Here is a 16,230-nt window from a genome sequence, read left to right as displayed (position 1 = left end):
TTGAAACTTGTGCAATTGATGACAAATTTTGTTCTAACTTTTCCCAGAAAATTGTATTGAAAATACCTATTTTGATCTAACTCTTGACTATTCGTTTTACTGTACTTACCACAATTTGGTTTGCCTCGTGTACGGGTGTTGGCAAATTCGACACCATGCTTGTCCACACACCAGCAAACACCAACAGAGTTATGGCATTGGGTTGGTTTGTAGAAACCCTGGACATCACAATCTGGTGCATATGCTCCTATATTCGATACGATACGATTTACGAGCAATTTAAAAGGAAAAGAAGAAGATAAAGAGGAGAAAAAACGATTTAAATATTTTTCATATCATTGCGAATTTAAAACGAAAGCCATTATGTGTGCAATTAACAGAATTCATAAATTCAGAAAAAAGGAATTGTTTAATAAAAAATACATTAAATATATATTAATGGGCAGAGGGGATTAGAGAACAAACAGAGGATTGAAAGAGAAAGGCGGAGGGAGGTTGGTTGTCAAAGCAAAAAAGCAGAATACAAAAATTTAGGTTAAATACATAATAACGTGTATGTGTGTGTGTGTTTGTTTAAATTGTTTAATAAACTAGGCTATTGTTATTGTTTTTGTAGTAATTTTTTAAAAATAGCAAAAAGTTTAAAATGAATTATTTTTAAATTTGCCAAACAATTTTAAATAATTAATAAAAAAAACAAGTAAGAAAAGCGTTAAGTTCGGTCGGGCCGAACTTTTTATACCCTCCACCACAAATTTCAGCCATTTCGGTGGATTAATGTGGCCACAACCTTCAAAATACCAAAATTCGGAAGGTACCGTTCTATGGGGGCTATATGATGGCGTGGACCTATACCTACAAATTTCTGGGGGAAAGTTTTATACGCCTAAAGAAGACTAAATACCAAATTTCAGCCATCTCGGTGTGATAATGAGGCTAAAACGTTCAAAATATCGAAAATCGGGAGATATTGTATTATGGGGGCTATATCAACACGTGGACCTATATAAACAATTTATGGTAGAAATGTTTCTTAGCCTCTGGAAACACAAAATACAAAGTTACAACCGATTCTTTGGTCAAATTAGTCTAATACATTCAAAATATATTAAAATGACGCGTACTTTATAAGGGGCCTTATATGGGGGCTATACCAAAACGTGGACCTATATAACCCAACTTTGGTAGGAATGTTTTCTGGCCTCTGAAGACACAAAATACCAAATTACAACTAATTCTGTGGTCAAATGGGTCTAATACATTCAAAATATATTAAAATGACGCGTACTTTATATGGGGCCTTATATGGGGGCTATACCAAAACGTGGACCTATATAACCCAACTTTGGTAGGAATATTTTTTGGCCTCTGGAGACACAAAGTACCAAATTACAACCAATTCGGTGGTAAAATGGGCCAAATATCTTAAAAATTCCTTAAAACAACGACGCGTCACGCGTCATTTTGTATGGGGGCTATACGAAAGCGTGGACCTACATAGCCCGCTTTCAATACCAAAAGTCCTACGTAAATATAACATATTTTCCCAAAATTTCATCAACCTACGTCAATCCGTTCGGACGCTAGAGTGATTTCCACAGACGGACAGACGGACAGACGGACAGACGGACAGACGGACGGACATGGCTATATCGATGTAGAATTGCACGCGGATCAAGAATATATATACTTTGTGGGGTCTACAATGATTATTTCGAGTAGTTACAAACGTAGTGACAAACTTAATATACCCCCATCCTATGGTGGAGGGTATAATAAGGGAGTTGTTGCTAAAATTGTAGGTGTACGTTTTTTTTGGGGGCAGGTGTATATTTGAGGCTTGTTGATTGGTATTGGAATACATAAAGGTGGTTGTTCGGGTGGTCTTGGGTGTTAAATTTGAATTCGCCACGAATCAATTGCCATTCTAAATAATGTGTTATAACTTAAATGTGTTTTATAGTGTTTGTAGCTACTTAATTTTAGTTTTTTTTTCAATTCAAGCATTTACTTTTTTCTAATTTGTGTTCAAAAATTTTCCAAGAATTTACACCATACAAAATTCTCTAATAACTGAATAAATGTTTATCAATTATGAACCTATTCCTACAAAAACTTTGTAATTGAAAAAATAACTAAATTAACGTTAAGGACATTTTATACATTAGAGGAATAATGGCTATGACCACTTATTTCATTATGCTAATTTTTTACACTAGTATCATAAATTGAATATATTATATCACTGAAATGAAGGAAAGCTACTTTAGAACTACAGAGAAAGCAAATATTTATATAGGACTTGGAAAAACAACAGTCATCGGAATTAGCAATTAAACGGATGCATTACGTGTATGCGTGTATGCTTTGGACACAGAAGGTATACAATTATGTTCATGACCAGAACAACCAACTTTAAGGGAGTGGCAAATTCGTCAGTAAAATGCTAGCTAGAATGACTTCGCTATATTTGGTGTTGTACTGCGCTCGACACACGGTAGTGGTTGGAGCGCAAGATAAATCTCGAACGGATCTGCCGATTCGCTCCAAAATTTGGCCTTGGTAATATTTTGTCCAAACTTATTTTAAGTTCAGAGATAAGCCAAATCGGTCCACTCCTTCAGGCACATCTCCCACAAAAGTTAAAAAATGCGCACGATAACTCTTGAAGTGATTGACCAATTTGGTCCGTACTTTACACAACCTAATATATCTACCAGATATAGATCAGGTTTAAATGTGGACGATATTTGTCTACTCCTTCGGGTACCTCTCACACAAAATTTCGGATATGTTCACTTTAAGACCTGCTCTCGAATCCCTTCGATTTTTGTTGAAGCAGCGAATGCTAGAGCCTCAATTACAACGGTAAAAGTTTTTTTTTTCAGAGGCAAGTCCATACTTCTTGAGAAAACAGCCCGAAAGGTGTAAGAAATCCCCTATAGCACTATATGCAGTGACTGGAGAGCACGATAACTCTCGAACTGATCAACCGATTTGGTCTAAAATTTGGCCTTTGTCATATTTTGTCCAAACTTAGTTTCATTTTGAAGATGGGAAATACAGGTCTACAACTCCGGGTACTTCCCCCTAATATTTAAAATATGCCACTAAAATGATATGCACAATATCTCTTGAACGGGGCAATCAATTTGGTCCAAACTTTGTCCAAAGTTAGTTTAACTTCTAAAATGGTCCATATCGGTCCTCTCCTTAGGGAACCTCCCACACAAAAGTTCAACATTGGTGTTACAAACACAATGAGAAATTCATGCTTATCCAAGTCTTAATTTATGTAAAAGAATTAAGAAATTCAAAATCGCATTTTAATTAGGCAGTACCTCCCTTTTATTCATTTACATGAAATCGAACGTGAAGCAAGCGATATATTTCATTGTGTTTGCACCTAAAGTGCAGTTTAGGATCTGTTCGAAGATCCTTTGAAAATGTATACCGATGCTGTTCGTTGTGGCCCTGTTTACAGCGATATTATGTTTTCCGTGGACAAGTCCATGCTTCCGGGTCCAAAAGTTATGCGATGATCCACTGAAATGGCTAGTAGGCCCCTTACCTATCGAAAAGATATGACTCCCAAAAAAGATCCACTTCCATAACGGACTATGTAGGTCCATTCCTTTAAGTATCTCCTCCGCAACACTGTTGAACTTTAATCCTAATCCACATTTTTCTCGGCAAATTCAAATGTCCAAAAAGGGCCCACAAAATTCTGAGAAGATCCTAAATACATTAGATCTGTCCGTAAATGAAAGTTTCAATTTACGTAGGCTGAGAAATATTTCTGTCGGCAAAGCCGTCTGATACTTTTTTACTTGTTCGGAGTGACAATGAGGCTATAACCTTAAAAATACCGAAAAACGGGAGGTACCGTTCTGTGTGGGCTATTTCAAAACGTGGTCCGATGTAGCTCATGTTCAATATCAAACATCCAAGGAGTTGTAGGAACTTCTGTACCGAATTATAAAGCTCTATCTTCAAAATTGAGAATGGTATCTTGATTTCAACAGATGGACGGAAGGACAGACGTACATGACTATTTCGACATTGAATTTTATGCTGAACAAGAATATATGTATATACTTAAAGGGTGCCCTATGTGTTACAATCGGAATGACAAATTTAATTATACCCTTCATATTATGGTGTAAGGAATAATTAAATATTAGAATTGATTAAAATCTTCACCAGAAAACACTTTAAATCCGAAATCACCATTATGTGGGAGCTATACAAAAAAAGAGGACAAATATGGTTCATCTTTAAACATTAACTAAGTTTGGAAGAAACATTACACTGTACAAAAATTGGGCAGAATCGAATTTCGTCAAAAAAAAAAACATTATATCGATGGGGCACATTTTTAATTGTATCAAATTGTACATATGTAAACCTGGGGTTATACAAATGATGTCTCAAAGTATAATATTCCATATTGCAGAGTCATGGTAAAAAATCGTAACAAATTTTCCCAAACAGGTTTTTATTATATTATTTTATAATTTTGGTAAAAATACATGAAATTTGCCCTTAACCAATTGTGAGCTAAATCCAAATAGCTGTTGTTTTTATATTGAAGAAGTAATATGGGATCTTTTGGGGTATGAAATAAAGCCCTACTTACGCTATAAATCAATTGAATTGAAACATGGGACATTTACACATGTAATTTTTATGGAGTACTAAAGAAATTGAATGTTAACACCTATCCCTACAACAATCTACAATTTATACAATGTACTGAATATATACGATTATAAACTAACTAGTTAGAAACTAACTCTAAGGAGATCTCATATATAATTTTGTACTGTGATTCTTTACTTTCGATTGTGTGCTATAACTAGACATCGGAGTTAGCATATTAAAAAAATAATTAGAAAAACAAGTTAGAACGGCGTTAAGTTCGGTCGAACTTGTTATACCCTCCACCACGACTTGTATTAAAGTTAAACTGAACAATTAATTTCCTTTCGTTTACGAAGAAGAATAAATACCAAATTCCAGCAATTTCGGTAAAAAAATGTGACTAACTTAAAAAAAACCAGTAAGGAAAGGATCAAAGTCGGGCGGGGCCGACTATATGATACCCTACACCACTGTGAATATGTAAAATATAAATCGGAGCTATATCCAGATCTAAACCGATTTTGATATAATTTGGCACATTTATTTCCAGACCGAATTCAGTAACACATTCCAAATATCATTGAAATCCGACTTATATAGCGTGTTTGGAGCAGCAAATACGCGAAATCGGCCGAAAATATATATGGGCGCTATATCCAAATCTGAACCGATTTCGATATAATTTGGCACATTTATTTCTAGACTGAATTCAGTCACACATTCCAAATTTCATCGAAATCGGAAATATATAGCGTGTTTGGTACAGAAAATACGTGAAATCGGCCGAAAATATATATGGGAGCTATATCCAAATCTGAACCGATTTCTATATAATTTGGCACACTTATTTCTATACCAAATTCAGTCAAACATTCCAAATTTCATTAAAATCGGACGTATATAGCGTGATTGGTACATCGCATACGTGAAATCGGGCGAACATATATATGGGAGCTATATCCAAATCTGAACCGATTTCGATATAATTTGGCACATTTATTTTTAGACAAAATTCAGTCACACATTCCAAATTTCATCGAAATCGGACATATATAGCGTGTGTGTTACAGAAAATACGTGAAATCGGCCGAAAATATATATGGGGGCTATACCAAAACTTGGACCGATATAGCCCATCTTCGAACTTGATCCTAAAAAAATGGTATTCCCCAATTTTCAGCGAAATCGGTCAACAAATGCGACCTGTATGTTGCGAACGGACGGACGGACGGATGGACGGACGGACATGCATAAATCGACTCAGAAAGTGATTCTATGTATATTCCTAGAAGGAACTATGGGTCTATCTCGCTTCCTTTTGTATGTTACATACAAATGCACTAACACATAATACCCCTTACCACATAGTGGTGTAGGGTATAAAAACAAGTAAAAAAGTGTCAGTCGGCTTTGCCGACAGATAAATACCCTCAGCCAATGTGAAGTGAAACTTTCACCTACGGACAGATCGAATGTATTTAAGGTCTCTTCAGAATTTTGTGGCCCTTTTTGGACATTTGAACTTGACGTATCGAATGCAAATCGCTTCAATAAAAATCAAAGTGATTCGAGAGCAGGTCTTAAAGTGAACTTATCCGAAATTGTGTGTGAGAGGTACCAGAAGGAGTAGACAAATATAGTACATATTCCAACCTGATCTATATCTCGATATTAGGATGTGCAAAGTATGGATTACATTGGTCACTCCCTGCAAGAGTTATCGAATTTAAACTATGTTTGGTCAAAATATTACGAAGGCCAAATTTTGGACCGAATCGGCAGAATCGCTTAAGAGTTATCTTACGTTCCAACCACAACATACGGTGTAATAGGGACTCTTTGCAACTTTTAGGCTATTTTCTCAGGAAGTATTGACTTGCCCCTGATGAAACTTGTACCGTCGTATGGAGGGCAGTGAATACAAGTTGTTGCAACCAAAATCAAAGGGATTCGAGAGCAGGTCCTAAACTGAACTTTTCCGAAATTTTGTGTGGAAGGTGCCCGAAGGCGTGGATTGAGTCTATATTGGAACCTCATCTAAGTTTGGTAGAAATATCACGATGTGGAAAGTCGGTTATTCCCTTCAAGAGTTATCGTGCGCACAAATTTTCCGAACATTTTCGAACTTTTGTGGGGGAGGTACCAGGAAGTAGTGGACCGATATAACCCATTTTCGAACTTAAACTAAGTTTGGACAAAATATTGCGATAGCCAACTTTTGGACCAAATCGGTTCATCCGTTCGAGAGTTATCGTGCGCACCAGCCAGCGAGACAGACAGACGGGCGGACATTGCTCAATCGACTCCAAATTGTCTGAAACACATTTCGTCCAAACATACTTGGGGTCGAAAACCATTATTTCGACGAGGCACATTTTGCTCGTATGAAAGTGTATATCGGCCTTTTTGTAGAAAATTTACTTCTGTTGAAACTGAGGTATGGGGTATTGTATCTCGCGAATTGTTGTAATATACCATAACTTTTGAACGCATTTAGGTAAAATAAACTGTTTTAGCACGATTCACCGATGGATTTCTTAAAATTATAATTTGAGCGGAAGCTGTGGTCATATTAATGTAAAAAAATAGAAAAAAATCGTTGAAGGAAACTAGTTTTTTTAAGTCAATTTTCAATTAGTGGCTTTACAATACAATGTAGAGTATAATGTTCAAAGAAGAAGTCAAAGAATACACTTCAGAGATGAAGTTTCTAATGTATGATTTTTTAATATAACCACCGCATCAATCTCAAACGGATGCTGACATTTTGAAGACTGAAAAATTGGGTTTTTTGAATTTTTGCTCTAATCGGAACGCGCAACTGTACTCGTTTAAAAACTGATTATGAGATTGTAGTACTCGCGATTACGCATTTTTTGATGTATAACTCGGGCGTGTAGCCTTCAAAGGTTCACAACAATCTCAGCTTAAAGTCGAAATTTTTGTGCGTAATTTTTTTTAAAAAACCAGTTTTTTGGATTCAAAACTTACAAATGCCTTTCGATTTCAGTGGAAACCCGCGTGAATTTAGTTTTTTTACGTTCTGAATCTAACAAGCCTTTGCGCGTCTAAATCCATCCACTAGATCGGCGGATATGATACCCCTCAAATTTCGAAAATATGCAAAAAATATTTTTGAAAATATCGCGTATTTAGACGCGTTTTAGTGATCATTGAAATCGGATGCGCATAAAATGCAAATGTACTTCGTGGAAATTATGGGCATTTTACTGTTTTTTGCACCCTAGCATGCAACTGATGCTACATCGTGGTCGTCAAATGGAATTTCACAAAGTGTATATCAAACAAGAGGGATTGATTCGCTGTTTTGGAAAATCGGATGCGCATCTTGTGATTTCCACCATTACGCGGTTTCTATGCGTTTCAAATGTTGTAATATTCAATATAACATTATTTTAATGTTATGCCACAATTGGAATTCCTTGTGATTTAATATAATGTTCTAAAAATATTCGCCAATAGGAAAACTATAAGTGAAAATGTTGTTGCAACGGAATATCTTCATTATTGCGTGAAATTTGGACGAAAATGACGAAGAACTCAATCATTTTTTCTTCAACATTTCCTATAAAACCATAAAAAAATAAAATTAGAATAACATAATTTTTATTTTTTTCGTCACATTTTTATTGTATTTTTGCAAATAACACGAATACTATAGCTCCAAACTTCACGACTTAGGTTTCATTTTATTCCTCACAATGTCAGGATGCTGCTATAATTTTTTTATATATTTTTTTGTAAGTATAAGCGCTATTGTTTCAAAAATATGTTTGTAAATACGTGAAATTATTTAACAAATTTAATTTTTCGCGAATCCATTGAAACTTTTTGAATTTTTTTTTTGCATATTCTCAAAGGATGCGAATTCAGTTAACGACAATTGGATATAACAGCTTACTATATTAAGCCGCGAATTTTTTAGAATTTTTTCTAATTAGCATAATTAAAACGGTCATATCTTTTGCGCGCAACAATCAAAGTTGGTAACGTAAACAGATTTAGAATGACGATTTTTTTCTTAATCTATGTACCAAAAATCATAGATGTAGTATCAAATTTTTTTTTGATTTTTTTGAAATGGAAAAGACGATTTTAGACATTTTTGCTGATATACCCTCGTTAGCATAAATGCTGAGGGTATAAAAAACGAAATTCTGGAGGTACTGTTCTATGGGGGGAAAGTTTTATACTACCACCGAAGACTAAATACTAAATTTCACAGCCACAACCTTTAAAATATCGAAAATCGGGAGGTACAGTTCTATAGGGTCAATATGAAGGCGTAAACCTATACCTACACATTTCAGGTGGAACCCCAACGAAGACTAAATACCAAATTTCAGCCATTTCGGTGGAATATTGAGGCCAAAACCTTCAAAATACCGAAAAATGGGATGTACCTTTCTATAGGGGCTATATGAAGCCGTGGACTATACCGACAAATTTAGAAGGTAAAGTTGAATACACCCAATGAAGACTAAATAGCAAATTTCAGGCATTTCCCGAAAATCGGGAAGTATACGTACTTCTATGGGGGCAATATGACGGCGTGGACCTATACCGGCAAATTTCAGGTAGAAAGTTTTGCACCCGCAACGAAGACCAAACTTCAACCTTTTCGGTGAAATATTGAGGACACGCACCTCAAAATACCGAAAACTGGGATGTGTCATTCTATGGGGGCTATATGAAGCCGTGGACCTATATCGACATATTTAGAAAGGGAAAGTTGAATACCTCCAACGAAGACTAAATACCAAATTTCAGCCATTACTCGTATTGTGGCCATAACCTTCAAAATACCGCAAATCGGGACAAATACCGACAAAATTAATATGGAAAGTTGTATACCCCAAATTAAGACTAATTACCAAATTTCAGCCATTTTGGAGGAATATAAGGGCCAGAACTTTCCATATGAAAGTTGTCGGTATAGGTCCACGCCTTCATATAGCACCCATATAACGGTACCTCCCGATTTTCAGTATTTTGAATGTTGTGACCTCAATATTCCTCCGAAATGACAGAAATTTGACATTTAGTCTTCATTTCTTCATTTGGGGTATAAAACGTTCCAGTCGAAATTTGTCGGTATAGGTCCACGACTTCATATAGCTTCCATAGAAGGGTACAGACTGAGTTTTGGCATTTTCAAGGTATTTTAGCCTCATTATCACACCGAAATAGCTGAAGTTTAGCATTTAATATTCTATGGGGCTACAAAATGTTCACCAAAAATTTGCCGGTATAGGACCATGTTTTGATATAGCCCTCATAGAACGGTGCCTCGCGATTTTCGATATTTACAAGATTTTCTTAATTTTTAGGACTAGCCAATATTTAACCGTAGTGAGTGAAATTTGGTAGTTAGTCGTCGATATTCGATAGGTTTATATTTTGGTATATACCCCATTTTGAACGAGTAGAATAACATCGATTTTTTCATTCGAATTAAACTTTGTTTACACACCCTTCGTTTAGTGAATAAAACTTTGCCTTTTATTATATTGGTATTCTTCAGGTTGCATATTTAACGTTTCCTAGCAATATGCCTTGACGTAACGAAGAGCTTAGTATTTACCACTTTAAAACTCGTGGTGGAAGGTATAAACAGTCCGACCCGGCTCGGATTTGAACGCCATAAGTACTTGTTATCATTGTTATAATCACATTTTAAATACAAGTTTTTTTTAGTCAACTAAGCACGATTGTTTGGAATAACCGATGTCTAGTTATAACTGATTCTAAATATTTTCAATATTTCAAAGGAGGATATTCATATCTGGTTAAAGGAATACCTGCAGCACTCATGTAAAGATTTAACTTTATGAATTTTAACAAAATATATGTATGTATTATATGTTGTAGCTTTGTTTTGTAAGTGAAAAATGAACTCAAACTCTGAAGAAGTTTGAGTTTAATTTAACTCTTCCAGCTTAATGTTTGTTGTAGCTTGTTTTGTATTTCTTTTTTATTGTTATTGTTTTTTTTTTGAATTTAGAATAAGAAATAAATAAAAGAACAGAACAAAAATTAAGATGTCCACCTGTACCTATCTCACCTGCAAAATCGCCAGCGATTCTTCGTCGTACTGCAGCGCATGGACGATCTGTTTTCTCAAAGCAACGACACCATTCACGGGTATTTATGGAATTGTCTTGATCCAAATCGCAGGTATCAATGAAGGGTTTAATGCATCGCTCATTTTGATCATGTTCCAGATCGTACATTTCCTGTAGCGATAGATAACCGTCATTGTTCAAATCCAAATGACCAAACATCCATTTGGCTTCGGTTTTACAGGCAGGTGGGAAATGAGCTTTGGATTTTTGACTATGTTGACGACGTTTCTTGCTGTCGGCCATAATGACAGAGAACCAATCCAAGAGGCGATTACCAATGGCTGTCAATTGTTGAGGCTTGCATTCGGGTGATTTGGAGGGATAACCTGTAGAACGATGAGATGAAGTGGAAGTGGAGATACCTTAAGATGGTGTTGATGGGGTTATGCAGGTGGCGGGGAATTTGAAACTTAAAATTTATTTGTGTTGGAGGAAAATACAATCGGAACTTACCATTGTTGAGATTGTTGTTCTTTTGATATTTCTGAGGTTTCTCAATTACCTCGTTATAGCCACGGATTTTGTGTTTATCCTCTTGGTATTGCTGATTGTCCTGCAATATAAAATAAAGCGTAAGTATAACTAAAAGTGTTTTAGTGGTAGTTCTTTCAAATAAATCCACTTAACCCCTTTTGCACTTATTTATTGCAAACTTCAAATTCCTTTTGGAGTATCTATGCAATTGCTCTTGCCATCTCTCAAATGGCATTTATTACCCTTTCACAGAACAAGAAAATAAAAATCTAATCTACACATAACATGTTTTGTCGGTAGCTCAAAAATTTAATAATGTCACAAAAGTGGCGGCACTTACCTTCTTGTATGCAGTGTATTTGAGATATTTGTAATGTTTGTTGTCGTATTTGATCTCCTCTGGCGTGAAAGTGAATTGCGAATTGATGTGATTGTAATGACGATTGTTATCATCCTTATCCTGTTGTTTATGTGTGTGGGTGAGTGTGCGTGCATATAAGCCATTTATCCAGCCAGGCATGTTGTCAGTTAGTTTGTCATTGTGGAGGGCACGCCGGAAGAGTGATTGTTGTTTGTGGGGATATTATTGGTGTTGTTATGATTGTTTTTATAACAGAACAAGAAATGTACACGATAATGATGATGATGAGGTACAGGAGAGGGAGCAGGAAGTGAAAGCAAATTATACACACCATCATCATCATCGTCATCATCATCCAAATGCCAAGTATAAAAGACAAACAATATTACATTAAATATACACCATGGATAGATGGATGTATGGATGTGCGTGCAAAATGTCAGTGTATAAGTGTAACGATTATTATCGGTAGAACCGAAACATACAACCACATGGATGCATGGATGAATGAATGGAAGAAGGATGATTGTTTGGTTGGATGTATGAATGAATGATATGTAATATGGGAAGATGGATTAGAGGAAGATAAATCCAAGCAAATCACATTTTTGACAATCACGTACACGACGTACACGTACATGCACACACATACACATAGACATCGTTGACATCCAAGGAAAGGCAGAACAGCAATAACAGCAACCATATGAATGGCAACCAATGATGATGACAATTCATAGTGGCGTATACGTGATGTGACATTCACCATCCGAATAGAGGAAACGGATAAATAGATGAGGGGGTTGCAGCAAAATTCAACATGGCCAGGATCAGACGTCAGAGGGACACAATCAAATTAAAGCATTGTTGAATGAAAACAATAAGGGGAAAAAGAAGAAATAAGAAAAATATTAAGTGAATAATATAAATAATTCTCATTACATTAAATAAATAAATGTAATTAAAATTTGCCAAATGGAGGTATGTATGCATCAGTCAAAAAATAATAGTTACAACTAAACTCATACTTGGGAAAGGGCCGAAAGATTGAGGAAGTTTCCACGAACATAACCGCAGAGAGAAGTCGAGATTTTTCTCCTATCAGAAACTGCCGACCTATTATATGAATACCCTTCACCATAGTATTACGTAGTTTTTCTTTTTGTAGCGCATTGAAATACTCATTTGCGATCCCATAAAGTTCATATATTTTAGATCAGGATGAAATTCAGCGTCGATCTATACATGTTCGGCCGTCCGTCACATTTTCAGACCAAATCAGCTATAATTTGACATTTAAGGTTCCTAGTGATAAAAAAACTTATATTCCACAAATTGTGGATACACTTTGCAAAACGAAAATTACACAGTGATACAAAAGTGGACAAAATTTTTTGCAGGGGTTCTGATGCATAAATTTGGTATTGTCGGAGTCCATGGAAGACGAAAATACCTTTGGTTTCTTTGGGTCACTTCGTTTTTTGATTTTATAACGGTAAATGTAGTGAAAAACGGGGTTTCTTGGATTTTCAACTTAAAACGGACATAACTTCTTTTTTCCACAACGGACATTTACAGCTTCTTTTTTATATAAAAGGTGAGAATCATGTCTTTCGAACAAGCCATAATTTTAACACACACATTTTCACCTTTTAAATAGAAAATAAGCTGTAAATTTCCATTGTGGAAAAAAGAAGTTATGTCCGTTTAAAGTTGAAAATCCAAGAAACCCCGTTTTTCACTACATTTACCGTTATAAAATCATAAAACGAAGTAATCCAAAGAAACCAAAGGTATTTTCGTCTTCCATGGACTCCCTCAATACCGAATTTATGCATCAGAACCCCTGCAAATTTTCACTGTAGCACAGTGTTATTAACCATACTCTGATACTGCAGCGTGATAGAAGACTAAAAATAAGAAGACACGTGTCCTGGCGTTTTTCTATATCACTTCCACTTTCGCGATTATGGGCCCACAAATCCCTGAGGCATTAATTTCAAAAGGGATCATATTGTGGGGCTTATATCATCTAAATCGCTGAGAATTTGGGTTTATTCGTGGAAGCAAAGTTTCACTTCACATTGGCTGAGGGTATATATCTGTCGGCAAAGCCGACGGACACTTTTTTACTTGTTTGGTATAACATCCATATAAGGGTACATCCCGATTTTCGGTATTTTGAGGATTTTCGCTACAATTTTTAGCCGAAATAGCTGTAATTTGTCATTTGGGGTTCCCAAAAACCAAAAATCGCTAGCATAGGTCCATGTTTTGGTATAGCCCCCATATAACAATATCCCCAGATTTTCAATATTTTACGGGTTTTATCTACATTGTTTGACGAAACTACCCGTAATTTGACATTTGAAGCTTCTTTGGGTTACACCTAGAGACAGTTGAGTAGGTTTAGCTGGGCAGCTAAACAAATACGGTGTGTCGTGTGGTCCCAATCTACATGCAGGACATCAATTTTTGTCAAATATTAATTGTGGCGGCACTGGTAAAATCTTCGTCTCTTCATGAAGATGATCCACTGATGTCATGAGGAGGCACCCTATTGCAGTCCTCTGTGTAGCATTCTGGGCGGTGGAATCTGTGCTACTGGCGAAAAGAAGGACATCGGCATGTACGATTTATCTATGCTGGCATTCTTGTCTGACATCAATAGCGGCACCACCCTGCTTCTGGTGCAATATGTGTGGCTAACGATAGATTGAGGACACTTGTTAAATAACACTGTGAACCGAAATTTGGGGCAGAGATAATGCTTTTTGGGAATGAAAGCCCTTGGTGAGTATATTAAGAATCCCGAAGGACAGATCCGCCGAGAGTCGAACTTCCGAGTTATGGCGTGATGAACTTTCTGCTGAAGACACTGTAAGGCATCTGAATTTAGCATTATATCTTTGTTAACTGTGTTCTAGCTTATTTATGAGATGACATGTCATTCAGTCAAATCGAATGGGGATTATTTTCGTAGAGCATTTCGACCTTCTAATTCGCTTCCTTCAATGTCCGTTTCGTCCCTTATTTTAAGAACCGCTTATTTTTAAGATGACATGTCTGACAGTCAAATCTAATAAGGATCTTTTTCGTACAACATTTCGACCTTCTAACTCGCTTTCTTCCATGTCATTTTTGTCCTTTATTTCAAGAACCGCAATAAAAGTACCAAAAGATGACGTTTTTCAGCTTCGAAATGTTCTGCAAACAGTTAACAACGATATTACGCTAATTTCAGATACCTTACAGGGTCTTCAGCAGAAACTGCATCACGCCACAACTCGGAAGTTCGACTCAAGGCGGATCTGTCCTTCGGGATTCTTAATATACTCACCAAGGGCTTTCATCCACAAAAGGCATTATTTTGCCCCAGATTTTCACCAGCATTTTGTGCCACAGTGTAATCAACCTCGGGTTCATCCATTTGCCTAACATTACCATTAAGATTCCGTGTGGGTCCAACGCTTTGCGTGACTTCGCGTTTCGGATGACATCTGCAAAATCACCCATCGTAAATTGTGGTGGAACCTTCTTGACTGCCGGTTAAAATAAAACGCGCATCTCTTCGGATCAGTTACTGTCACGCCTTTGAAAGTAACAACATGAATAATAATATTCGGGTAAGAAGGATAAAAGAACATCGAGAGTAAATTCTCAAACTCTTGAACCTTCAGGATTCCTACGACGAAGTTCATCACGCTCATTTACAAGTTCCGTCGCCTATGTTAGGAAATTTGGTCTTGGTTGGATGATTTTTCTGGCAAATTCTCTCAGCTTTCCGAGGATCTTAGGGAATGGATATCTCTCTGAAGCCTTGATTGGAAAATTCTCTGAACTCTTGTCAATCCGCTTTGTCATGGTTCAGAAAATTACGGCGGCCAGAATTTCTGAAGTCGGCTGAAGTATATTTACGGAGAAAATGTCTGAGACGTCGGAGCTAATGGAAATGACCGATCTCCTCTTATCCTCGTAGTAGCGTCTTCATTCACCGTGCAAAATGTGGAGCTATAAATTTGTTCTGTCAGTGCTGTACTCTTCCGGTCATTGCCTACGATGGAATGCCAAAAATCATGGTGAGCACCAGGGTTTCGGAGTCGAGGTATTTTTGGCTCGACTCCGACTCCGACTCCAGACGAGTTTTTTTCACGACTCCGGCTCCGACTCCGACTCCGGCTCGACTCCGAGAGTAAAATCCTATACCACTAAAAATGAATAAAATTTGCACAAATTGTTAACTTTTTCCTATATTTTGGCCTATATAGGCAAATGTGTTAGTTTTTCCTTACAATTCATTATAAAAGACATTCGTTCGAAAACATTCGAACATATCAATATTGTTTCTGCCGAATCTTACATTGAAAAATAGCAAAGTTAGAAGGTTTTTTTTTTTTGGACGAGTATATTCTGGATGGAATTCTTCCGCGTCAGAATATCGTTAAGCTTTCAAAATAAGTGAAAATGAAGGAGCAATACAAATCATAAGGACTACATGCAAAACAATTAAAGGCAATTCATGACCAAGTTTCAAACTGGATGTAAGCCAACATTTTAGTTGTAAAGCTCAATAACAGTAATTTTTCTTGATTTTTTTTTCCGAAA

General features: G+C 36.3%; 1 protein-coding gene across 16 annotated transcripts in view; it reads right to left on the bottom strand.

The window, feature by feature from the left end:
- The window catches only part of Cow (Proteoglycan Cow), a 530,300-nt gene that overhangs the window by 23,054 nt on the left and 491,016 nt on the right, over positions 1 to 16,230 (bottom strand). For 5 of the 16 annotated variants that reach the window (XM_073959338.1, XM_073959336.1, XM_073959337.1 and 2 more), the window contains exons 8-11: positions 11,605 to 11,724; positions 11,244 to 11,343; positions 10,721 to 11,152; positions 110 to 247 (exon numbers count right to left, since the gene is read on the bottom strand). In XM_073959338.1, the coding sequence (XP_073815439.1) occupies positions 110 to 247; positions 10,721 to 11,152; positions 11,244 to 11,343; positions 11,605 to 11,724 (790 nt within the window). The remainder of the gene's footprint in view (positions 1 to 109; positions 248 to 10,720; positions 11,153 to 11,243; positions 11,344 to 11,604; positions 11,725 to 16,230) is intronic. The other 11 variants (XM_073959344.1, XM_073959341.1, XM_073959342.1 and 8 more) reach the window with 3 other exon arrangements.

The sequence above is a fragment of the Musca autumnalis genome, unplaced genomic scaffold (assembly GCF_047663935.1).
Source record: "Musca autumnalis isolate F117 unplaced genomic scaffold, ASM4766393v1 scaffold_1, whole genome shotgun sequence".
NCBI lineage: Eukaryota > Metazoa > Arthropoda > Insecta > Diptera > Muscidae > Musca > Musca autumnalis.
The sequence above is the reverse complement of the archived record's forward strand: the minus strand, read 5'-3'. Positions and strand labels throughout refer to the sequence as shown.